General features: G+C 38.7%; 2 protein-coding genes across 4 annotated transcripts in view; one reads left to right on the forward strand and one right to left on the reverse strand.

Annotated features, from left to right (window-relative positions):
* The window catches only part of LOC140360523 (fibroblast growth factor 13-like), a 59,327-nt gene extending 54,920 nt beyond the window's left edge, over window positions 1-4,407 (forward strand). The window contains exon 5 of one of the 2 annotated variants that reach the window (XM_072445762.1): window positions 4,229-4,403. In XM_072445762.1, the coding sequence (XP_072301863.1) occupies window positions 4,229-4,368 (140 nt within the window). In that variant the 3' untranslated portion in view covers window positions 4,369-4,403. Of the gene's footprint in view, window positions 1-4,228 lie in introns of both variants that reach the window. The other variant, XM_072445761.1, reaches the window with a different exon arrangement.
* A 3,251-nt stretch (window positions 4,408-7,658) lies between these two features.
* The window catches only part of afap1l1b (actin filament associated protein 1-like 1b), a 41,966-nt gene continuing 22,786 nt past the window's right edge, over window positions 7,659-26,838 (reverse strand). The window contains exons 10-20 of one of the 2 annotated variants that reach the window (XM_072445743.1): window positions 23,197-23,293; window positions 20,848-21,003; window positions 19,517-19,731; window positions 18,216-18,361; window positions 18,078-18,095; window positions 17,059-17,140; window positions 13,273-13,372; window positions 11,267-11,434; window positions 9,573-9,739; window positions 8,724-8,849; window positions 7,659-8,167 (exon numbers count right to left, since the gene is read on the reverse strand). In XM_072445743.1, coding sequence (XP_072301844.1) covers window positions 8,141-8,167; window positions 8,724-8,849; window positions 9,573-9,739; window positions 11,267-11,434; window positions 13,273-13,372; window positions 17,059-17,140; window positions 18,078-18,095; window positions 18,216-18,361; window positions 19,517-19,731; window positions 20,848-21,003; window positions 23,197-23,293 — 1,302 coding nt within the window. In that variant the 3' untranslated portion in view covers window positions 7,659-8,140. The remainder of the gene's footprint in view (window positions 8,168-8,723; window positions 8,850-9,572; window positions 9,740-11,266; window positions 11,435-13,272; window positions 13,373-17,058; window positions 17,141-18,077; window positions 18,096-18,215; window positions 18,362-19,516; window positions 19,732-20,847; window positions 21,004-23,196; window positions 23,294-26,838) is intronic. The other variant, XM_072445744.1, reaches the window with a different exon arrangement.

Raw genomic sequence — 26,838 nt, forward strand, 5'->3', positions numbered from 1 at the left:
ACAGTCATAATCATGTGCATAATCATGTGCAATACTGTCATACTCATGTGCAATACTGTCATAATCATGTGCATAATCATGTGCAATACTGTGATAATCATGTGCAATACTGTCATGCTCATGTGCCATACTGTCATAATCATGTGCAATACTGTCATAATCATCTGCTAATCATGTGCAATGCTGTTGTAGGGTCTCAAGCTCACATCTTCATTCCCCTACACTGTCATAATCATGTGCATAATCACGTGTAATACTGTCATAATCATGTGCGTAATCATGTACAATACTGTCATAATCATGCGCAATACTGTCATCATCATGTGCAATACTGTCATAATCATGTACAATACTGTCATAATCATGTGCAATACTGTCATAATCATGTACAATACTGTCATAATCATGTACAATACTTTCATAATCATGTGCAATACTGTAATAATCATGTGCATAATCATGTGCAATACTGTCATAATCATGTGCAATACTGTCATAATCATGTACAATACTTTCATAATCATGTGCAATACTGTAATAATCATGTGCATAATCATGTGCAATACTGTCATAATCATGTGCAATACTGTCATAATCATGTGCAATACTGTCATAATCATGTGCAATACTGTCGTCATCATCATGTGCAATACTGTGATAATCATGAGCAATACTGCGACATGTCAATCATCCCTGGTGCAATAGTGTTTGTCCATACAACAGCTCTAAATAAGAGTTATTATTATTAAGATTAAGTTATTTTATTATTACCGTATTTTCTGGACTATAAGACGCACCAGCCAAAAAATGCACAATAGAGAAGGAAAAAAACATATATAACATATATATTACACTGGAGTATGAAATAAGGTTGCAAGTGTGAAAATAACAAATAATATCACAAGTCGCTCCGAAGTATAAATATAAGTATATAAGTATAAATATAAGTATAAGTCGCACCTTTTTTCATAGTTTTGGCTGGGGTGCCATACATCTGTGCCTAATTTGTGTTGCAAAACTGGAATTTCCCCATTGTGGGACAAACAAAGGTTATTTTATCTTATCTGAATTGCAAGATAGTTCAATGCCACACTCTGGGACATTCCAGGCAGTAGCAACAGAATTGAATTGAATTGAATTAAAGAAAGTTACATAGAAATGGACAGAGGATGAATGAAGCCTCAGTCAAACATATCAAATTGCAGATTTGACAAATGTACTGTTAGTTTTATTTATGATTCTTAATGCTCAGATCACTTTATCGTTACCATGTCTTTTGCATCGAAATAAAAACCTAAGCTACAAATAATGTTACTTAAATAAGAAGACAGCTTATTTGAGTGAGTATGATTTATTTTTTTAAACTTTCTGTCAAATCTTTTTTCAAATCTTTCCACTGACGAGCTGCTCTCATTTGATTTCAGACATAAATATATAAATTGTTGACATCAAAATAGTAAATAGTAAAAAGTAAAATGGCATTTCTCAGCATCATTGTTGTCAAGTCGTTAGTTTGAGAAGTTTGATGAAAGGTTAATGAGTGTTTCCTCTGACCGCTCTGACCTTCTGCCGACGCCAGAACGTGACCCGGCGATAAAGAACACACGGATCGGGCGAGGCACGTTCCGGCAGATTCACCGACAAAAGCGCTGCGTTCGCCCTGGTTGCCGCGGTGATGTCAGGTGTTGCCGATTGCTCCGAGAGGTGAGGTCGTCCAGTTTCCACGGTTACACGCCTCCAAACGCCAAAGATGCTGCGAAGAGACAATGGAGGCGACGCCCAGTACAGTGTAGGAGACGGCGCCGGGGTCAGAGTCAGCGGAAGAAGATTCACACGTGGAATTATGATATTGTATTATTACTTTTGGAGCCAAACACCAACAGACGCGTCACTTTTAAAGGCGCAGTGTGTAACATTTTTGGACCTCTGCCACCTGCTCGTCTCCCTCGACATGTTATCGCTTATAAATGTCTATAAATGCTTAATGATAAAGTGGAATATTCCATACAAAGCAGTTACATTTCCATGGTAACGAGCAAAATAATGTTCCTTGTCATTTTGTTCTAAAAGTTTGATTATTTTTCTTGTTTTTGTCCTGGAAATTCCTTGAAAAACCTTGATTATTAATGTGCCTCGCCGCAGATCTGACCTGTAACTTGGCCTGGCGGCGTCATCTGTGTGTCTCCATGGCGATAGATATGTTTAATGGCATATTACTGAAGATTCCAGAGAAATACATTAAATCTCCATGGAGACAAACAGGTGCCTGGCCCCAGGGAAGCGTTAACGTAGCTTATACTGTACATGTTTCTTTTTATAGACTTTATGTTGTTGTCAAGGTGATGGTTGTTGATATGAATCTGTACTTTTGAGTGCCGAGTGAAGGATCTGGAATAAACAAAGATAAAGGAGCTTTTTGTCAGGAAAGGGAAACATTTTTTAGCTCTTTTGGCTTTAAAGTATGAATCATCTTCAGGACAGTTTTGGTTGGTTCAATGACAATTTATCATTTACATCGACTGAGAACCAATTTTCATTCACCACGACGACGGAGCGGCTGCAGAACAGACAGCAGAGCGACACGCAGTACAAGATAAACATGGAATCGATCAGACATTAAAGAGCATGTCCCTCCTGGGCTGCCGTAGGGGGAAAACCTGTTTATTGCTTTTGTGATCTTCATGTCGAGTTGTAAGCTGCGCTCAAAATCAACATTCATTTTCATTGAACTGGAGTTGAGATTCTTTATTGTCGCACACGTAGCAAAAATATCTAATTACTTTTACTTGCTTAGGCCTAAATGCTGTGTTTAAAAACTATTCTGAAATATTAGAAAAAGCTTCAGTTGTAGTCATCTGGACTCAGTTTGCAAAAATACATATATATACATATATAATACATATATTTTTGCAAACTGAGTCCAGATGACTACAACTGAAGCTTTTTCTACTATGGAACACGCCTGGACGAATGAGGGATTACACCGACATATTCTGAAATATACTCATCAATGCATACAAGCTTTGTTAGGGTTGTACAATTTTAAAAAAATCCAGAAACTAATTGAATTACAAGTGGTATTGAAACCTGATTGAGGCATTGACACATAAAACATTATATATATATATATATATATATATATATATATATATATATATATATATATATATATATATATATATATATATATATATATATATATATATATATATATATATATATATACCTGATGAGAAGTATAAGAAAACTACTATTATTTTGTATTACAGTCTTTGTATTATTATTATTATTATTATTATTATTATCATCATCATTATCATTATTATTATCATCATTATTATTATTATCATCATCATTATTATTATCATTATTATCATCATTATTATCATTATTATTATCATCATTATTATCATCAATATTATCATCATCATTATTATCATCATTATTATTATTATCATCATTATTATTATCATTATTATCATCATTATATTATCATTATTATCATCATTATATTATCATTATTATCATCATTATTATTATCATCATTATTGTTATTATCATCATCATTATCATTATTATCATCATTATATCATCATTATTATCATCATTATTATCATTATATCATCATTATTATCATTATTATCATCATTATATTATCATTATTATCATCATTATTGTTATTATCATCATCATTATCATTATTATCATCATTATATCATCATTATTATCATTATATCATCATTATTATCATTATTATCATCATCATCATTATTATCATCATTATTATTATTATATCAAAATTGTTATTTAGACCCACATTGGCCTTGACTCTCCAACATGGGTGGATATGTTGGTTTTGCTGACCACCTGAACCAAAGGAAAGACATTTATCTGTATTTAAACACTTTATTACGATTAGCACAAACTGTGACTACACCATGGATCTATCATATTACACTTGCAGTAAAATAAGTTTGTTAAATTGAATGTATAAAAACGAAGATTTTGCCATTTCTGTCATGTCTTTGTGATTTTAATGCATATTTTCTTCCTGTTTTGTGAAGCACTTTGAATTGCCTTGTGTACGATATGCGCTCTACACATAAACCTGCCTTACGTTAGTTGCTATTTCACATCATACAATCCTACAAACCCCACTCAGAACCTTTCCCCGTCGCACTCTGGTATCCTAACACTGACCTCCCTTTTCCCTCTGTGTGCGTTGCAGTTGCCATGTACAGAGAGCCATCCCTCCACGACCTCACCGAACTGTCCCGATCCGGATCCGGGACGCCCACGAAAAGCCGCAGCGCCTCCGCCCTCCTGAATGGAGGCGGAAAGTCCCCGAGCAACAACGACTTGTCCTAGCCGTCGTGCCCTTTTCGACCCGTTCACGTCAATCGTCCAGAAAAAAACCCCAACCCACCCTTCCACGACGCGTCCCGCGTGCTGCACGTCGATCTCAGGAGAGGGAAAAGATGATTTGGTTAAAAAAAACGGGACGGGAACGTGATCTTCCACCCCCGAACGGAGAAACCACTGTGACCGACTTTGATGTAAATAGATACAACTCCACGGACAATCAAACGTTCTTTTCGTAAACCCTCGGCTCGGGACGGCCCCCGGGGGATCCTAACTTGTATCATAACGCCAGGGAGGAACCAACTAGTCAGTCACACAGATATCGATCTACAAAAAGACTGTTACCGAGAACCAAAGAGCTCAGTGTTATAACTATAGATTTCTGGAAAGGACATTGGGATCGAAATGTCTACTACTTCTACTACTACCGTTACTGCGATGTTTACACAGAGCTATTGGGATATTATTTTTAAAGAGTGTTCCTCGTGATCGGGAGTTTGCATGCCGGCGCGAATGTGTGCGGGTCAAGAGAGAGCGAGAGCGCGTGCGTGCGAGAGTGCGAGTGCGTGCGTTTTGACTTTTTTGGATTCAAATGAAGTTGTACGTCCGAGTACTGAGGGCTTTTCGCGAGTTCAATTGTATATGCTTCCGTGTTACTTCTTACGAAATGTTTCAAATTTTAACGTCGTGTCACTTTTTGCCGTACGTTCGTTCGTTTTGTCGTTGCATGGACCTCAGTAGCAGCATGCCGGAGGGTCAGATTTTGCCGGGGCAGGGGGGGTTCGGTTGAGTTTACCGGTCGTGGGCGGCGGTGGAAGGGTTTTACGGTCGTGATGGCACCGCGGGCCCGTGGCAGGAGGCGCCACCGTGATTTAGTGCAGTGTAGGAGCAGGAAACTTAGGAGCACAGTTACTTAGGACAGTTCAACATTTTTGGGTTCATGCTGTGGACAACTAGAAATGCACTGAATAAACGGTTTGTAAAGAAATGAGAAGGCGTGGGCTTTTGTCATTGTTTGTTTTGCGGTTGGACGAAACATGGTGGTTTTTCAGAGTAAAAGAGTAATAGAGAATGTAAAAGGGGTGTCATGATGTCAAATGTTAGTGTTGCGATTAGTGTGAGAAAAAACGGTTTAACGATCGTTCACGATTATTGAGAGTGCGACCAATGTTTGTATTTCTTGAGTTTGTGATCAGCTTTAAAAAATGTAGCTTTCTGAAAGGCAAAAAAAAGTTAAATGTGATAGAAACAGCCAGATAAAAGACATTTTGTTACATGTGGGTCTATTTTTTGGGCTTTATATTGAACAAAAATACTGTCAATTTTAGTTCTATTTTGACCTGAATAATCATGATAATCTTGACATCCCGAGTGGAATACTTATAAAACTAATATGACCTCCAAGTTAGGCTTTAGTAAAGCTAGGGTATCTTATTTTCAAATGGTGACAGGAGCAAGTGGTAACAAACCCTTCACGTGCATGTTTGACCTGAGTGAAACAGGGTGGTCTGCCAGGACAGCCAATCAGCTCCCAGCACAAAGCGGCTTTTTCTTACAGAATGCAGTGGTCTGATTTTTGCTTTGCTTTTAGATTCCACTTTATAAGGAAAACGTTTGGTAATTCAGCTTGATTGTATGTTTATGCCAGATGCCCAGCCCAATCCTCCACATTTCTTAGTGCTTAACTTAATTAATAACATACTATTAACTATTTTGTTCAAAATAAAACATGCAAATGATCCCCTCATTCATTATATTCTTATAGATATTTTTAAAATGCCTAAGTCATGTTGTGGATATTTCTATGCATCACAAGTTCAGATGAGACTCTGTAAAAGTTTCTTCAAAGTAGGCCATGCAATCCAAAGGGACGCTCCGTAACACACTTTACACAATATAAAAGCCCTTGTTGTGGCAACGATCACCACACGAAAACCTTACACAAAAACGTTTCTTTTCTGCTGCCACATATTACATGTGTTTATAACATGCCACTTTTTCTTTTCCATTAAACTGATTCATAGATATTTGAGGGAGGGTCAATCATGTTGTTTGGAGTAAACGTCAACTCAGATTTTAAAGCCATGAAAGTGTAACTTTAAAGTCATTTAAAGTGCGCGTGAAAGGTTTTTACGATTTTGTAATTTTGACTTTATTTTGGTGTATTTGTACCTGATATACACAAACATTTTTGTTTTACACCAATTGAGTAGGTATTTGTTGAGAAAAGTTGAAAAATGTTTAGAAAATGGCAGGAAGTGACGTCACACTAGAGACACTCATCCATTCACATTCACACATTCATCCAAAGTTTATGCAGAATTCACACAAATTAAACTATTTTTTGGACTCTCAACAAAATGAAGTCACTCTATTTTCATCAGTCAAATAAAATGAGTTGTGACATTAGCTGAGATTTGCCCTGTGTTTACTGGGTAATTTTCCTACTGTGATCCTGTCATCAATTACACAGGAAGTGAAAATAAACCTAAAAAAATTGCAAATTTTTGTATAACTTTTAGCAACATTCAAAATACATTTATCGTAACCGCATTTTAGTTCCATGAGACATCCGTCAGAGGCATAGGCATGTCAGAGGCACTTTAAATGTTTTGGCAACAGAACAATAGGACGCTGTTCACACATTGTTGTCAGTGACAATTAAACATGACTTTAGTAGTTACTGGGATAAACATATTTGTTGATTTAAATATAAAGTCTATATCTTTTCCAATCCAAATGTATTTATAAAGTCCTTCAAAGTATAACCAAAATGCTTTAGAATATTATCAACAGAAATAGTTCTATAACATAAAACACATACTACATCATGTTTTGTTTGACTCTTGGATCATTTTAAAACACTGGTAGTTTGTCCTCACATGTAAATCAGCTTTGTTGGCTCCAAAATGGAACAAGTTTTAACTATTATGTAATTGAAACTTGGAGCGGACAGCCTCCGTTATCTCCTCAGCCTCATTAAATCACTCCCACTGACTTTGGTAAAAAATAAATTCAGCTTGGACAAAATCAGTCTTCTTCTTTAGTGTCTAATAAGTTCACTGGAGACAAACTAAAGTAAATTTAATCTTTAAGCAAATTACTCCATGCGCCAAGACGCTGCACGACAACCCGGCCACTAGGTGGAGACAGTGGGCAAATGGGGCATCTGACTTGTTCAGTAGTATATTATACAAGGGTTAAGCAAAAGTATTTAGGGGGAATAAACTGTAACGTAATCTTGTGTTAGAAGATACAGAAGTTTCACTAGTTGTAAAAAGTAAACTTGACACAGCGTGGACATAAATGTTTTAATTTATGCGATTTATAAAATTTGACATGATAAAGTGCAAAAGTCAACTATGAAACACACAACATAGTAACAGTGGACTCACATTCAGATAATAATAATGAACATTTATCATTTCCTATTCAGTGTCAAACTTGATGTGCTTTCAGTGGTTCACAACATGGGATACTTCACTCAATACTGATAATAATAAAACATATCACCATCTTTACATTGGCCATCAATAAGTCACAGGTTTTCTCTCCCTTTGGCTTAAAATAATTACAGAGACATTCAACGACCTTCATTTGTAAACGCACATTCAAAAACACTGATTTGGTAAATTTACAGTGGGCCAAACCAGCACCGAAATCCACACAGTTTTTGGTAATTTATCCTTTCTTTGTTTCCTTCTGCCGCTCTTCAACCTCGTGTCATCTTAACACTTTGTCAGTCCGGTTTTGCTTTGGGCAAACGCATTTGTTGTGATCAGGTGCTCTTCTTCGACTCCCATTCCTGACCAAACAGAAATATTACAAAGTTGTTAGATTTTCACAAATACGTTGAACCGAGGCCCTTAAAAAGCTGAACCATTCACCATTCCACACATAAAAATAAACAACTGTATATAATTTAGGTTTAATTAAAGGAGACATGTCACGCTGTTGTCTGCGATATCATTACAACCCGTGGATCATTATGTGATTTTGTGGACATTTTAAATTGCATTATTGATCTTGATTTGCTGTGTCATCGCAAACAACGTGTACTGCGCAGTGCCGCTGAATCCTGCATAAAAAAATAATTGGCAGAACAAAGTACAGTTGTCGCGTATCGAGGGTCAGTGGAGGTGTCTTGAATGCAGGAGAATAAAAAACACTCAAACATCCAATAATCACTCTAAATATAAACTTGAAAACAATTATAACATGGCTAAAAGCGCTTTCATATGGCTAAAATCTGCATTCATTCGAGTTTGCAGTGACTTAAAATCACATGCGGACTTAACCATAAGGAAACTCAAATGATCCTGATGAAAAGACAACAGAAACATGCGTGTTTCTTTCTTTACCTTGGCTTTCTGCATGACGTTGCCCTTCGACGAGGCGTACGTGGACGGCGGACGTTTGCGAAGCTCCGAGGCTGAATTCACCGGCAGCGATTCGTTATAGATCCTCTCGGGTTTGCGCTCTTGGGCCTGGAAATATGAACGCCAAAAGAACAAAAGAAGAGAACTCAACGGGTGATATCAAACTGCATCTATTCACTGAACATGTTCGATTTCAGAGGCAGGACTTTCACGGCGTATGAGTTATCATAATATCTTGGCTGGGAGGAATTAGGTGGACATTAAAGTCACCGTTGCCATAGCAATTGACAAATATTCTGTTTTGAATGGTTAAAAGTGCAGCCCGTTAATTGGTCTCACCAGGTATTTCCAAAAAGACTATGGAGAAATGAATAGAAAGGAAAGGAATACTTCTGCTTCCGTTATTATGACTATAGTATGAGATAAACAATATAAAGACATGACAAAAACACATATATCATTCTTTTTTTTAACAAATTCATGGGATACCGTCATCTCTATTCTAAATACTGAGGCATATGCGATGTAAATGTAATATTTCCCCATGACCAGTGTGGCAGGTGGGACGCGGTGTTGTTTTAACACCACGCGAGGCTGAATACTGAATGCATAAAACTGCTTTTTCACAGCTTTTTAGCAGCACTGAAAACTCAAACTGAGCTAACACTGAGCACGTTTTTGTCCGCCGTCCGTCATAAGTCAGACGAAGACGTTACGGTGACGTTCTCGCTCTATTTGCCGAGATGATTCACCACGTACTGTATCGGCGGCGACTCTGCGCTCACACCTGTTTACTATGTATAAACCTATACACTCATGTCTTCATTGTACCTTGGCAGCGGGCTTGTTGTCAGGGGGCGGAGCAAAAGACCCGCGGGCCAATGACTTCTTCAGATTCTCTTTGACTTCGGTGAGTTTTAGCTCCAGCTCCACCCGCTCCTCCTCCTTCTGCTTCAGCTGCGCCTCCAGATCAGACAAACGCAGCTCCAACGTCGGGACTGTCAGGAAATATGAAGTTATTACGGCGTGCCAAGTTCGTGGAGTGTGAAAGGAAGTGAACGAAAAACAATGGTGATTTTACTGCCATACATTTTTCCATTAAATCCATCCATTTCCATTAAGTCCAAGCATCAAAAAAGGTTAAATTAAGACTAATGAAAATCTGGACTGAAACTATTGTATAAACTCTTTTACGCGGGTATTGCAATACATTGTGCTAATTCGTCCTGTGTAAATATTCACATTAAGCTGTTCTTTTTGGGGAAATTGTGGCCTTTTCAGACATTTTCATATTCTGGAATCTTTAATCTTTCACCCGTTCACAACAGCGCACCACTTAAACGAGCAACCGCAGCAGGATCTACTTATTTCTTATAAGTTACAAAAGGCATAGCCCCCAATTACTTACAAAAACATGTCAAGAATTGTCAGGATTTTCCCTCATTACGGTTGTATAACTTTTCTACAGTATATTGCAAAGTTAACAGTTCATCCTCCCCCGACTACGGCAGCCCCAGAGGTCCAAACTCCAGCTTTAAATCAATTCTGGCTTTACGGGCGCGCAATAATGAGCCGTTTATGAAAAGCTATTTGAGTTTCATCATATTCACAGAGTCGATTTGATTAGTGGCCTTTCCTGTGACAATAAACAATACATAACTTAGATAGTGCCCTATACGTTTCTCTTGGAAGACCTTGGAGAATGTGTAAACAAATGGGACGGAATGTCGTAAATCAACCATTACAAGACGGCAGCAGCTCCACAGAGATAGACCAGACGGTTAAGAAAAGAAAACAGAAAAGCTTGGGCTTGATAATGTGAACATGGCTTTGGACCCAAACGTCAGATTTTTATCAAATAAGGACTAAAATGTCAGAGTGAAGCCAGGGATATGTATCTTACTCTATTTTAGGCCCATTTACACAGTTCCTCGGTAAACAATAGAGGTTTTGTGTTTAGTATCTCTGAAAGAACAGCGATATCTGTATTAATGTGATATTCGAATATACTTTTTTTGACACAATAATTCCAGGCATAGTAAAACAAATATGTTCCTATATGAGTACAAACTTAACAGAGACAAAACCAATACTAAATTTAAGACTAAGTAAGGCTCAATTAAGAAAATCATGAATCAGCCTTTTTCAAAGTTTTCAGCTTGAGGACCTTGTTTTTGTGAAATCTATGGTTGATATATCGATTATTGCGTCAGACAATATTGCAATATCAATACTTTTGCGGTATATTGTGCAGCCCTAAAAAGAGCAGAGGATCATTTTGCCCAAACCTGTTCAAAACGGCCCCTTGGAAAAAGTGACATAATGATATAGCGTGCTTTTGTATTTTTACACTTCTTGGATTGGTCCTGATGTGGTCTTGGTTTGGGCCTGTTCTAGTCCTGATTTAGTCCTGGTCTAGTATTCCCAGTTTTGGTGCGGTGTGTGTGTTCAAGCCTAAGCATGGTTTCTATAGTGATGAGTGACATCATCATCGTATTGTGCGAGCAAGAGGCGAGATGTCTGACCGGCGCCCGTCTTCAGCACCTCCTTGACCTCCCTCTTGTCTCGGCGCAGCACAACCAGGGCGTGTTTCAGAGCCTCCTTCTGCTTCTCCAGCTCCTCTTTCTGGAGGAGGAAGCGCCGTGCGTCCTCCTCTGCTCGCGTCTTACCGTAACGGCCGTACTGGTTCACGTCTGCGCAAAGACAGATGCATCACGGTTACAGCATTTAAGTAAGGGCAAGACAGTATTTAAGTAAGGGCAAGACAGTATTTAAGTAAGGGCAAGACAGTATTTAAGTAAGGGCAAGACAGTATTTAAGTAAAGGGCAAGACAGTATTTAAGTAAGGGCAAGACAGTATTTAAGTAAGGGCAAGACAGTATTTAAGTAAGGGCAAGACCGTATTTAAGTAAGGGCAAGACAGTATTTAAGTAAGGGCAAGACAGTATTTAAGTAAGGGCAAGACAGTATTTAAGTAAGGGCAAGACAGTATTTAAGTAGGGACAAGACAGTATTTAAGTAAGGGCAAGACAGTATTTAAGTAAGGGCAAGACAGCATTTAAGTAAGGACAAAACAGTATTTAAGTAAAAGGCAAGAAAGTATTTAAGTAAAAGGCAAGACAGTATTTAAGTAAAGGGCAAGACAGTATTTAAGTTGGGGCAAGAAAGTATTTAAGTAAGGGCAAGACAGTATTTAAGTAAGGGCAAGACAGTATTTAAGTAAGGACAAAACAGTATTTAAGTAAAGGGCAAGACAGTATTTAAGTAAAGGGCAAGACAGTATTTAAAGGCGCAATGGACGATTTTTATCTCCGTCCTAATTTTGTCCCGTACACTGAGGAAACTATATTATGATAGATCAATGCGCTTAGACACGCGGAAACGTACAGGTCTCGGGAGACGAGCCACACGCGGCTGCAGGTGAGCGGTAGGTGCGTTTTATGATTGATACGTGGCAGGACTAATTGGCAGTCCACGCCACGAGGAAATAAGACTCAGATTTGGGCCAAAAAAATCATCCATTCAACCTTTAAGTAAGGGCAAGACAGTATTTAAGTGAGGGCAAGACAGTATTTAAGTAGGGTCAAAACAATGTTTAAGTAGGGGCAAGAAAGTATTTAAGTAAGGGCAAGAAAGTATTTAAGTAAGGGCAAGAAAGTATTTAAGTAAAGGGCAAGACAGTATTTAAGTAAGGGCAAGACAGTATTTAAGTAGGGTCAAAACAATGTTTAAGTAGGGGCAAGAAAGTATTTAAGTAAGGGCAAGAAAGCATTTAAGTAAAGGGCAAGACAGTATTTAAGTAAGGGCAAGACAGTATTTAAGTAAGGGCAAGACAGTATTTAAGTGAGGGCAAGACAGTATTTAAGTAGGGTCAAAACAATGTTTAAGTAGGGGCAAGAAAGTATTTAAGTAAGGGCAAGAAAGTATTTAAGTAAAGGGCAAGACAGTATTTAAGTAAGGGCAAGACAGTATTTAAGTAGGGTCAAAACAATGTTTAAGTAGGGGCAAGAAAGTATTTAAGTAAGGGCAAGAAAGCATTTAAGTAAAGGGCAAGACAGTATTTAAGTAAGGGCAAGACAGTATTTAAGTAAGGGCAAGACAGTATTTAAGTAGGGTCAAAACAATGTTTAAGTAGGGGCAAGAAAGTATTTAAGTAAGGGCAAGAAAGCATTTAAGTAAAGAGCAAGACAGTATTTAAGTAAGGGCAAGACAGTATTTAAGTAAGGGCAAGACAGTATTTAAGTAAGGGCAAGACAGTATTTAAGTAAGGGCAAGACAGTATTTAAGTAAGGGCAAGACAGTATTTAAGTAAGACTTAAATGCTGTCTGACGCAGACTAAAGGTACTCTATATAATTTAGTCATCTGATGGACAGCAAAAAATATATATGATAATCCCAAATAATACCAAGAAACACATGTTTTAATTTGCCCAATATTGTAAGTCAGAATAACATGCTCTATTCTTTAATACTGACATCCTGTAAAAGAAGAGTCCCTTAATTAAGAGTGTTAATGTTTAAGCGTCTTACTGGAGGCGTGTCTCTTGACGGTCGCCTGCTGCTCCGTCTTCTCGGAGTCTCGGGAGGAGAAGGAGGCGGTGCGTCTCACCTGAGCGCCTCTGTCTGCGTCCTGAGGGAGAAACCACACAAAAACACTTTACATAACAATTAACTACAGCCAGAACAGTCCCAGAGCGCACGCCGCTAATCACTGTCAACTTCACTCCAGCTACTTTTCAGACGACACCAGAAACGAGCTCGGGGATGGACGACTTTTAGGGGGATTTGTCGAGTCGTATTGCGCAGTTCGATGAGAAATGTATTCTCGGAGAAGCCACATTGTATTCCCAGTGAACATTATTGCTGCTTTTAAAGTCAATAATGTTTAATACAGATTGGTGGGGAGCTAAAAAAAAATTGTTAAATGCAGCTTTTGCGAGTTCCAGGGTCTAATGGAAATGGTCAGGTTCCACACATTTTTTACATATTCATATTGTTCATAAAAATGTCATGTAATCAATAGGAAAACCAATAACGATTTGAGGAGCATTGAATTGTGTTTCTTTGTCTGTTTCGAGACACTTTCTTGCATTGAGATTATTTCAACATCAACAGATAGGAAACTAGACAATTCTTTTATTTTCGTTTTTAAATGAGGTTAATGTTTTTGTGCATTGGCCCAATCACATAAAAAATAAATTCCAAGTCTGGATCAAAACCGATATCCCATTCAGACGCCTATATGTTGTCATTTGTAGGGACTTTTCACAATTGTCAATAAAGTTATGTTCGCTAAACCGCACCTGTTAAGAGTGTTTACTTACCATTAGTATTAGTATTATTTAGTCTTATGCTAGCTATTTTACTTTACTTTATTTTATTTTATTATCATTTACCTTATTTTATTATTATTTTTATCTTTATCTTTCCCCCCCTCCATTCCCTATTAAGATATGAGAGGAGTTTTTTGTTTTGTTCATGTTTGTGTTTTTTTGAAACTTCCTATAAGTTATCTGTCCTTTCCCCTGGATCAACTGCGTTGCAACACCAAAATTTCCCCATGTGTGGACAATAAAGGATTCTCTTATCTTATCTTAAATTAGCACAGTTTCCATAATCATTTACAATAGAAAAAGTAAATATTCTGTGTTATGAATGGAGAAATGTCCAGTAAACGTTGCCTAAGAACAGGACGTTGAAACCCGTGAAAGCCCCATGAGACTGTGTGTGTTCTTCTGTGTGTGTTCTGTGTGTGTGTTCTTTGTGTTCTGTGTGTGTGTTCTTTGTGTTCTGTGTGTGTGTTCTTTGTGTTCTGTGTGTGTGTTCTTTGTGTTCTGTGTGTGTGTTCTTTGTGTTCTGTGTGTGTGTTCTTCTGTGTGTGTTCTTTGTGTGTGTTCTTTGTGTTCTGTGTGTGTGTTCTTCTGTGTGTGTTCTTTGTGTTCTTATGTGTGTGTTCTTCTGTGTGTGTTCTTTGTGTTCTGTGTGTGTGTTCTTTGTGTTCTGTGTGTGTGTTCTTCTGTGTGTGTTCTTTGTGTTCTTATGTGTGTGTTCTTCTGTGTGTGTTCTTTGTGTTCTGTGTGTGTGTTCTTTGTGTTCTGTGTGTGTGTTCTTCTGTGTGTGTTCTGTGTGTGTGTTCTTCTGTGTGTGTTCTTTGTGTTCTGTGTGTGTGTTCTTCTGTGTGTGTTCTGTGTGTGTGTTCTTCTGTGTGTGTTCTTTGTGTTCTTATGTGTGTGTTCTTCTGTGTGTGTTCTTTGTGTTCTGTGTGTGTGTTCTTTGTGTTCTGTGTGTGTGTTCTTTGTGTTCTGTGTGTGTGTTCTTCTGTGTGTGTTTTTCTGTGTGTGTTCTTTGTGTTCTGTGTGTGTGTTCTTTGTGTTCTGTGTGTGTGTTCTTCTGTGTGTGTTCTGTGTGTGTGTTCTTCTGTGTGTGTTCTTTGTGTTCTTATGTGTGTGTTCTTCTGTGTGTGTTCTTTGTGTTCTGTGTGTGTGTTCTTTGTATTCTGTGTGTGTGTTCTTTGTGTTCTGTGTGTGTGTTCTTTGTGTTCTGTGTGTGTGTTCTTCTGTGTGTGTTCTTTGTGTTCTGTGTGTGTGTTCTTTGTGTTCTGTGTGTGTGTTCTTCTGTGTGTGTTCTTTGTGTTCTGTGTGTGTGTTCTTCTGTGTGTGTTCTTCTGTGTGTGTTCTTTGTGTTCTGTGTGTGTGTTCTTTGTGTTCTGTGTGTGTGTTCTTCTGTGTGTGTTCTGTGTGTGTTCTTTGTGTTCTTATGTGTGTGTTCTTCTGTGTGTGTTCTTTGTGTTCTGTGTGTGTGTTCTTTGTATTCTGTGTGTGTGTTCTTTGTGTTCTGTGTGTGTGTTCTTTGTGTTCTGTGTGTGTGTTCTTCTGTGTGTGTTCTTTGTGTTCTGTGTGTGTGTTCTTCTGTGTGTGTTCTTCTGTGTGTGTTCTTTGTGTTCTGTGTGTGTGTTCTTCTGTGTGTGTTCTTTGTGTTCTGTGTGTGTGTTCTTTGTGTTCTGTGTGTGTGTTCTTTGTGTTCTGTGTGTGTGTGTTCTTTGTGTTGTGTGTGTGTGTTCTTCTGTGTGTGTTCTTTGTGTTCTGTGTGTGTGTTCTTTGTGTTCTGTGTGTGTGTTCTTCTGTGTGTGTTCTTTGTGTTCTGTGTGTGTGTTCTTCTGTGTGTGTTCTTTGTGTTCTGTGTGTGTGTTCTTCTGTGTGTGTTCTTTGTGTTCTGTGTGTGTGTTCTTCTGTGTGTGTTCTTTGTGTTCTGTGTGTGTGTTCTTTGTGTTCTGTGTGTGTGTTCTTTGTGTTCTGTGGTCTTTGTGTTGTGTGTGTGTGTTCTTTGTGTTGTGTGTGTGTTCGTTGTGTGTGTTCTTTGTGTTCTTCTGTGTGTGTTCTTTGTGTTCTGTGTGTGTGTGTTCTTCTGTGTGTGTTCTTTGTGTTCTGTGTGTGTGTTCTTTGTGTTCTTCTGTGTGTGTTCTTTGTGTTCTGTGTGTGTGTTCTTCTGTGTGTGTTCTTTGTGTGTGTTCTTTGTGTGTGTTCTCCTGTGTGTGTTCTCCTGTGTGTGTTCATCTGTGTGTGTTCTTTGTGTTCTGTGTGTGTGTTCTTCTGTGTGTTCTTTGTGTTCTTCTGTGTGTGTTCTTTGTGTTCTGTGTGTGTGTTCTTTGTGTTCTGTGTGTGTGTTCTTCTGTGTGTGTTCTTTGTGTTCTGTGTGTGTGTTCTTTGTGTTCTGTGTGTGTGTTCTTCTGTGTGTGTTCTTTGTGTTCTGTGTGTGTTCTCCTGTGTGTGTTCTTTGTGTTCAGTGTGTGTGTTCTTTGTGTTCTGTGTGTGTGTTCTTCTGTGTGTGTTCTTTGTGTTCTGTGTGTGTGTTCTTCTGTGTGTGTTCTCTGTGTTCTGTGTGTGTGTTGTTCTGTGTGTGTTCTTTGTGTTCTGTGTGTGTGTTCTTTGTGTTCTGTGTGTGTGTTCTTTGTGTTCTGTGTGTGTGTTCTTTGTGTTCTGTGTGTGTGTTCTTCTGTGTGTGCTCTTTGTGTTCTGTGTGTGTGTTCTGTGTGTGTTCTTTGTGTTCTGTGTGTGTGTTGTTCTGTGTATGTTCTTTGTGTTCTGTGTGTGTGTTCCTCTGTGTGTGTTCTTTGTGTTTTGTGTGTGTGTTCTGTGTGTGTTCTTTGTGTTCTGTGTGTGTGTTCTTCTGTGTGTGTTCTTTGTGTTCTGTGTGTGTGTTCTTTGTGTTCTGTGTGTGTGTTCTTTGTGTTCTGTGTGTGTGTTCTTCTGTGTGTGTTCTTTGTGTTCTGTGTGTGTGTTCTTCTGTGTGTGTTTTTCCAGTGTTTCTGCAGTGTACCTCGATGCTCTCGTAGACCTCGTCATACGTGCGTGAGTCTGTGGAGGCGCTGCTCGATGAGGCTGCGGCGTTGGTCGCCCACCTGAGACCGAATCAGACACAACATCCATTTGAGCTGTCACACGAGCTCCCAGTCACGATTCGGAGCGGTTCGGACAGGCTCGCCGCCAAACAACACAGACTGATTGCGCACTCGATTTTTCGATTCTAAATGATGTGCGCACGCCTCTCGAGCGGTCACGACACGCGCGTTTATGTTGCCAAGATGTGACGTAAATATTTGGCATAATCATCCACTATTGAACTGAGAATTTGTGATTTATTATTTGGTTTTAAAGAGGTTTGAGAGGCAATGTGTCATTGTGAAACCACCAGGAGCACAAAGAACCATGAAGAGCCTTTCGTTTTTCATTTAATCCTTGAGCCCAGTTTTAATTAATCAATTTAATTAATAAATCCAGGGCAATGGCGGTATTTAATCAATTAAAACATATGTTCAACAAAACACAACTTTTGACTACAACCAGCAAAACGCCACGACTACTTGTAACACTGACCAAGGTCGTCACGAGGAAGAAGTGTGTACTCAAGTAAGAGTAAGGTTACTTTAAAGTAAGTAGTCAAAGCATTTAGAGAAACTACTAGCTGAGGTCAAATGTAGGCCTATTTAAACACAAAGAATGTATGATGTATGAGTTAATGTAATTCTGATATTTCCGAATAACAGACCCAAAAAAATCAGTTTGAGGTTAAGGTGAAATAGATGCAAATGTTTGAATAATTTAATGTTGTTAAAAATCCTTTTGTCACAAGAGATGTACTCAAATATTTTAGAGTACTTTCATTTCAAACTATTACTCAATTAAAAGTAAAAGTATGGCGTCAGCAAACTACTCTGAAAAGTACAAATCCTTCAGTGACTTAAGCGAGGTAGAAATACACACCTCTAACTACGAGGGAATATACTACACACACGACACAACTGTAAACCAACCAACCAGAACACTTTAAACACTTGCCTTTCAAAGATGTAGCAGCTTAGGAAGTATTGAGCAAAAAAAAGGATGAATTGCTGCTTCATGAATATTAAAGTACATAATTGACAGTGTACAGTAAACTCCTGATAGTAAAGTATTTGTCTGGGAGGCGAGACTCACAGGAAAGAGTGTCGCGCCGCGTGTCGTATGTCTGTCAGCGTGTCCACGTCGATGTAATCGTAGTGAAGCTCCTCGGGCAGAGACGACCGGCCCGTCTCCGCAAACAACACGCCCAGCCAGCGCCCCAGGTCCTCTGAGCAGCTCGCCTGAGGGGGAGGAGACGGGGGAGAGGGGGGAGGAGACGGGTGAGAGGGGTGAGAGGAGCGGAAATGCTATCGCGAGAAATGCTATCGCGAGAAATGCTATCGCGAGAAATGCTAAGAGTAATAGTCAATGTTGAATATTTTTTATTTTTCATTTTAGTATTATCTATTATATCTAGTACTCTTTTTGCACATTGAGATTTTTTAACACATTTTAAACCAGAATATTATTATTTTAAACTTATTTTTTCATCATTAAAAACACATTTTTAATACAATACAATTTTTAACTAAAAAAATACGCTACAAATCAGTTTAGTGAATTAATTAATTTAAACTAGATTAAAGTTAAAAGAAATGCTGACAGAAGAATATTTATTGTGTATTACGGCTAGATATCACAAATTGGTCATTATTATTTGTCTTTTGGCATGTGTTTTAGAGTCTGTAGAGTCTAGACAATGATTAATGATTTTTAATATAGTCAGTGATAATTACTGTGGTGGTCGATTAGTCACAATTAATCCTATTAATTGCGGTGGCCCTACAATTGAATGTTAAATACTCACAATACAAAACCCCCCAAAGACTGTAGAAGTAGAAGAAGTAGAATTGAGGTAGTAGTAGAAGTAGTAGTTGGAGAAATAGGTTTCAATTTACTTTGTTGCATTCATTTGATGCCACCTCAAATATACTAGTTTAATTGTAGATAATTGCTATAAAACGGGTTAAAGGTGCTTGTCTCCATGGAAATATAGATACATTTATAGTATGGAGCAGTCAAGGTGAAGCAACTTGTTATTTTTATATATCTATTTGTTACATATACATATTTTGTTCAAAGAAATTCCTGGTCGGTTAAAGCCGTGTGCGTCGGTTAATTGACTAAAAGAGATGAAAAAAAATAGTTTGGTCGGATCTCATGCAAAAACTACAATTTATGAAGAGAATTACTAGTAAAAAAGCATCAGTGAAAAGACTAAGAATATGAAAAGATTAAAGATCAAACTGTCCAGTCACAAAACTCCACTTCTATTTTCTATTAAATCCTTATAGTCTTAATAAAATAATGAGTCGATTAATAAAACATGTGGTCGACTAAGACGTGACGATTAATCAAAACGACTGCATTGTTTGTTCTCTGCCTGTTCGTGGTACCTCGAGTGACGCCAGCTCACTGCCCGACTGCAGGATGCGGAAGGAGAAGGGGTGCTTGGGGCCGAGGCCTCCGGGGACTACCTCCGCCCCCTTCAGCGGCACCACCTGCACCGGCGCCGCCGTGACCCCCGGCTCTCTGTAGAAGTACAGTTTACCTCCGCGCAGAACGCACCAGCGCTCTCTCCACACGTAGTTCACACATGTACTCAGGTAACCTACGGCAACAACAAAGGTTGTTGTTTAAAAAACAACAACCACTCATGCATTGTTTATGGACATTGAACTGCTTTTCTAAGGCGGGTTGAATCTGCATCAATACTCTCCCTCAGGCAAAAAGGATAAGTGTGTACAGAGGGGAAATGTTCTGTAAGGTAATGTTTAAATTAATAACTACACACTTGTGGCCTATTGATTGGTTTCAGCTTCCTATTCACTGTGTTTTAAGAACTATTCATCATCAAAAGATAGAATATTGTTGTAACTGCTGGAACAAATGGGACTGATTTTCCATCGCTCTGAATCCGACGGATATAAATGGTGCTGAATATTTGAGGGTTTTCATCCAGTCAAATAAGTTCAGTGCAAGTTAAGTAAACCATAGTAGAGCTGCAACGATTAATCAACTAATCGTGACGAAAAACAATCCTATTTTGATGCTTATCTGGACAATACAGACTCTAAAACACATGCCACAATACCTTTTTACAACAAAGACAGCTGCATTATTAAATCAAAATGTAAAAAAAGATACAAATATTTCTGATTTGAATAAATAATATTCGTAGATATTCTCCCTCTTGCAGCCTTCAGTCTCCATAATTCAACATTTATTTGGGTGATAATGGATTCCAATTATGTCAGTGTACAAAACTTGTCGACTTCTAAAATATTCCTAATTTCCTTGCAGCCCTAAACCGTAGTAATTAAAATCAGTAATTAAAAAGATAATATTACTTTACTAGTTTATAATATTACTTGACTTTATATACTTTTTTAATAATATATGTTTTATAATCTAGTAATGCCAGATAAATGTACATATATGTGAATGTTTCCTGTTTTTTATGTAATTTGCAATGTCCAAAGTCATTTGCAAGTAAATCCAAACGCAATCAGCGGGATCCAGACTAATTCTTTCAACAGGATAAACAAAAGATTTAGATGACCGTCTCGACTGCGTTTAATCTCAACATTTCCACACAAACCGTTGCAGAAAAGACCCTCCTCTCCTCGAATCAGACCTCTATAATTGTCACTTAAGTTACACGTACTGCAGCCCCCCCAAGGCGCTTAGCTGTGGGTGCTAACGGAGCGCGCTGATTGGCTCTCACCGCAGCGGGGGTTGTCATGGTGACCCGCGGCGGAGGAGGGGGGGTCTCCGGGGGGCGGTCGGCGTTTGGAGAAGGTGATAATCCGATTAATTTTCCTCCCCGCTGCTCGACTCATGGACCCGGTGAGCTCAGAGAAGGCGCCTTTCTTCCCTCTGCCTGCGAGAACCATACACACACGCCACGTTTATGGAGGGAGAGGCAACCAAACACAACACGAGCGCAACACTCTGAAGGCCAGTAAGAGCCAGTCGTCATGGTTTCATATGCAGCGCGAGACATGTTTGACGTTTTGATTAGTTTTGGTCTTGTCTCTGTAAAAACGGTGATAGGTGAAGGTGTGTAGTCCAATTACGCACCCCGTCTGATTGGTACCTTTTTTTCTATCTAAAGTGCCTACGACAGGTTGGACCACTCATTTATCAGAACGCAGTTAAGATAATTATTGTTATGATTTTGCAACACAAACTTTTATTTTTTTTCTAGTTTGGCAATTTGTTTGGTTTATAATTTTATTTCTCGGTTGTAAATCACATCACGCAAGGAAATGCAATAGCTCTTTCCTAGAAACTAAGTTGTCACGGAGATTACTTTTTGATAAATACACTGTAAAAGGATTACAATCTTAAATAAGATAATAAATTAAAAAGTTATTGCAGTAAGTACTATTTATTTAGATTATAGATTATTTAGAAATTATTTATTTAGAAAAGAAGAGAACATTTTTTAGAAGTTTTAGAAGTTTAGTTGTCTTTTTCTTTTTAAAGTAAAAACTGATATTTTATGCTTGTGGCAATCTAATTTTAAAACTTATACAGTACTCAAAATATGATAAACACTTTTTATTTTTTACTTTTTTATTTCAGATAGTGTTTTTTCACACTTTTCACTGACTTTGAGCAAGTATTTGAGGAAAACGATTGTATTCAAAGAGTCAATTTGATCGAAAGAATCTCAAAAATAAGGATGTCCCAAGTATGGTTACTATAGCAACTTCAGCGCTTGCACCAAAGTGTCAGAGCCATCGAAAGTACGGGCAGAAGACATCGTAATTGTTCATGTTGTGTTTATTTGCGTATAATATTAGTTTTGATGATTACGTTTGATGATGCATTCATAAACTTACGAGTGTGATCATGTTTTGAACAATTTTGTGCATCCAACATTTTATTGTCGTTTTTTATTGTTACTCTGAATTAGTCCCGTTTGCGTCGGATACGGTCCTGAGTGACTTCCTGTGATGTCATTGGGACACAAAGACAGGAAGTGGACGGGAAGGATGTCATATCTGCGTGCGCCTCACTTCCTGTCTCTCTTCCCTGATGTGACAGTAAACAGGCTGTAACTGCTCTAAAACAACACTTTAAAGCAGGACATTTATACTTCCTGATTTTGTGTTTAATGAGCCATCATATATATATAGACTTTGTTTAAATGCAGATTTGAGGCTGTTATCAGAAAGTGCTGATTACTCCATATAGTGTTGGTACTAAGTAGTCTACTATGTCCTACTAAAAAGGAAAAGAATACATGTTATTTTTATCAAAAGTGAAGATACTTCCTAATAACAGCAGAGGGGATAATAGGAGCCCCTGGCCAATATTTACAGTGTGGTTCTGTAAACAATGGATATGATTTTAGCAAACTAGGACACACACAATGAAGCGACACAATACACAAAAGAGTATTTTGCATGGAGAGTAGAACTACTGAATAGTATGTGTATTTTGATGACATAATAAGATTCAAAGCAGTTGTGATGACAAAAAATAACTTAAAGGGCTGTCAAAAATGTAAACCCAGACACTAATCAATACCAAACTTAGAATCAAACCTGTGAAAAATCCCATAAATAGGGGGGAAGACCTTTCTGTAATAAATGGTCTTGATCAGAAATAGTATGAGACCTATAACTATAATATGTTTGTGCTGAAAATGAAGTAAACTGAACACTTGTTATGTTTACTGTGTAGAACTAAATCTGACTCTTATATACTATATCACACAATAAATAATAATAATAATACTTCAGTTTAGAAACCCTTTTTACTTGCTTTAGATTACATTATCTCAGGAGCTCGACTGATAAACTCCAGCTACAATTAGTCTTGATCTACGTCAGTTCCGGTATAAAACCAGATGAAAATTAAAGTACTACTTTTATAGAACTACTATGATTCTTAATTATATTTGTGGTAAATTGGAATCGAGCCTTATACTAATATAAAAATCAAGTTTCTCATTTTAGTACTGTGCGTTCTATAAGTAAAGATGCCTCCCAAACTCACAGCTACTCAATCAATGTATTAATAAACATTTATCATCTTTCCTTAAAACGATAGAATGACATACTCAGTGAGTCGGTGCTGTCCCGGCCCGGTCCCAGGGTTTGACCGTCTCCTGTCGGGCCGCTGTCTGAATCTGAGGCCTGTTTGTCTAAAAGCATCACCTGAAAAAGACGAGAAAGAGGAGATATTTTTACATCGAGCGCTGCGGACTGACAGTACCAGCCTTAGACGGCGTTATGTTGTCAAACTAACACCTCCACTTACTTCAAGAAAAGGCAGGTAGTGTGCTCAAACCTATTCTCGGTGAGGTGCTTAATATTGCATGAGTGTCACAGTGTCACGGCGCATTTAGCCGTGTGGGTTTGCTTTGAGTGCAGCGCGTTTGGAGGGGGAAAAAACCACTAACTCAGCAACTGGCTCCAGCTCATGGGGCTTGTAAACCAGGAGCTACAGGAATAGTTGTGTCATGTGTGGCTTTGGGAGATGAAGTCACGCTAGTTTAACACGTCGGGACACGTTAAGGAAAGGTGTAATAAAATCAAGTTGGAAAGCAGGTTTTGGAGAAAGTCACGAATGGGAGGAATTAAAGAGGTTTGAGTCCCATCTACATCTGCCCAACCTTTATACTGTGTATCTTATGATAAGTGAAAGCTCACGTTGGCATTGACCTGCACCATTACATGCCTTTTTGTGCAGAGTATTAAATATGCACAAAATCCCTGTATGTAGTGGAGGAACGCTATAAATTGCAGATTATTACTGCCATGTTATGTATTCATGTGTGAAATGAATCGCCATTCCTGTGCTCTAGTTGAGTGGTCTAAGCTGCAGCACAAATGTCAGGTTGCTGAATGTTTGCTGAATGTCCTCACCACTCATAACTCCATTAAAAAATTAAAAAATAAAGCCTATGTACCAAAAACAACCATATATATATATATATATATAAAGAAATAGCTTTAAAATCACAATTTTCTATAGAAATTCACTTTTTATTTGCTACTTTCAGCTCCTAGTTAGTTTGTTAATTTTACATTTTTATTTATCAGATAAAATTCAAGTTTGGAGCAGTGAAGTGTCCCCAGTTTGACTCCCAGCTCAATGTCTTAACCTGTCTCGTTCTAACCTGTTCTGCTGTGTGCCCGAGGTAAACATTTCCAACAATACTTTTCTAACTTTTGCAATAGTATTTCAGTATTTTCAGAAACAAAACTTATCAATTTAAGCGCTCATATTAAAGGCTGAACGTGTTGAAATACTTTTGCATGTCAGAACTTTTGTGCCGGTGAAACCTGAATTTCACATATTTAAAGTTTCACACTAAGGACATTACTATTTATTTGGAAAGGTACATTTTGTTGTCTCTGTACAGAAAATGTGTTATTTGCATTTAACCAATCCTGCAATGCTACTGGCTGAACAATTTTAGATTTTGAGATCTGACGATCACTATTGTCCATGTTTCCGCCGGGCCGAACGGAAATGGTCAAAGCTCCAGGTTCAAAAATACATTTACAGAGAGAAGTTGCACATGTACAATCTCATTTTATGTAGGAATAGGGAAGGATATTTTTCTGAAATAATTGGAAGTTGCAGTAACAACTCACAGCTAATTTCTACATTCAAGTGTAATGAGTTTGAATTATTCTTTAATGACAAAGTTCAGAGCATTAAAAATACTATAAATTCCACAACGGAAAAAAAATACCCTAAAACCACCTAGACACTTAAAGCTAACTCACTGACCAAACATGGACCGGCCTCCTGCTGGTGCCAGAGTCAGGTCTAAACATGGACCGGCCTCCTGCTGGTGCCAGAGTCAGGACTAAACATGGACCGGCCTCCTGCTGGTGCCAGAGTCAGGACTAAACATGGACCGGCCTCCTGCTGGTGCCAGAGTCACGACTAAACATGGACCGGCCTCCTGCTAGTGCCAGAGTCAGGACTGAACATGGACCGGTCTCCTGCTGGTGCCAGAGTCAGGACTAAACATGGACCGGCCTCCTGCTGGTGCCAGAGTCAGGACTGAACATGGACCGGCCTCCTGCTGGTGCCAGAGTCAGGACTAAACATGGACCGGCCTCCTGCTGGTGCCAGAGTCAGGACTAAACATGGACCGGCCTCCTGCTGGTGCCAGAGTCACGACTAAACATGGACCGGCCTCCTGCTGGTGCCAGAGTCAGGACTAAACATGGACCGGCCTCCTGCTGGTGCCAGAGTCAGGACTGAACATGGACCGGCCTCCTGCTGGTGCCAGAGTCAGGACTAAACATGGACCGGCCTCCTGCTGGTGCCAGAGTCAGGACTGAACATGGACCGGCCTCCTGCTGGTGCCAGAGTCAAGACTAAACATGGACCGGCCTCCTGCTGGTGCCAGAGTCACGACTAAACATGGACCGGCCTCCTGCTAGTGCCAGAGTCAGGACTAAACATGGGCCGGCCTCCTGCTAGTGCCAGAGTCAGGACTAAACATGGACCGGCCTCCTGCTGGTGCCAGAGTCACGACTAAACATGGACCGGCCTCCTGCTAGTGCCAGAGTCAGGACTAAACATGGGCCGGCCTCCTGCTGGTGCCAGAGTCAGGACTAAACATGGACCGGCCTCCTGCTGGTGCCAGAGTCAGGACTGAACATGGACCGGCCTCCTGCTGGTGCCAGAGTCAGGACTAAACATGGACCGGCCTCCTGCTGGTGCCAGAGTCAGGACTAAACATGGGCCGGCCTCCTGCTGGTGCCAGAGTCAGGACTAAACATGGACCGGCCTCCTGCAGGTGCTCAGAGTCAGGACTAAACATGGGGAATCTGTGTTTCAGTTTTATGCAGCTAAAATCTGGAACAGTCTTCCTGAAGATGTGAGACGGGTTCTACTCTGACAATGTTCAAATCTAAGATAAAAAACTGTTTTGTTTAACTGCATTTGACTGGAATGATTTTCTTTGCTCTCTTCTCTTTTATGTATTAAACTGTTTTGAGATGTCTTTGTGATTTTAATGTATTTTTTCCTGTTGCGTGAAGCACTTTGAACTTATGTATGAATGGTGCTCTACAAATAAACTCGCCTTGCCTTGCACAGGCTGAAAAATGCTTACGGTAGATATTAAATGTCGTTTTCATCTTCATTTATCATTCTGGTCCTAGACAGAGAATAAGTTATAAACAGGCTACAAAGCCACTTTCAAGCCGCCAGAGAAAGGGTGCATTGTGGTCTTGTTTGGTTCATTTGAACATTGAATATTTTACACAAATTAGCCTACTTTTTGGGGCGGTTATAGAAATTTAGATAATAGTGTGAATCTTGTTTTGTTTTGATTATATGCAAAAATATGAATATTAAGTATATCGTTTATAGTAAAAATGCGTCAAAAGAGCCGATGATAAACAATAAAGTCAAGTTATGTTGTAAGTGTTCATATAATGGTATAAGGTGATATTATGCACTTTTGTGATCAATTTAACATTATTGTGTTGATTCACAGATCATTTGTGTGATAATTAAACATCAACAACACATTTCTGTTGGACTGACATAATATTGTCAAACTACTCAAAAGGATAACGAGATATTAATTTTAATCAATATCGCCCACCTCTACCTGTAAATCCTATTTTAGCAGCAAGACTTTTCTCTAGTTCTCCACAGAAATGAATGATTCCCCTTTAACTTGAAATGCGAACCACAATGAAAGAGCAGGTTAGACGCAGTCAGA

The sequence above is a fragment of the Eucyclogobius newberryi genome, unplaced genomic scaffold (genome assembly GCF_026437365.1).
Source record: "Eucyclogobius newberryi isolate DKJ021-1_F unplaced genomic scaffold, fEucNew1.0.hap1 SCAF_15, whole genome shotgun sequence".
Classification (NCBI taxonomy): Eukaryota; Metazoa; Chordata; class Actinopteri; order Gobiiformes; family Gobiidae; genus Eucyclogobius; species Eucyclogobius newberryi.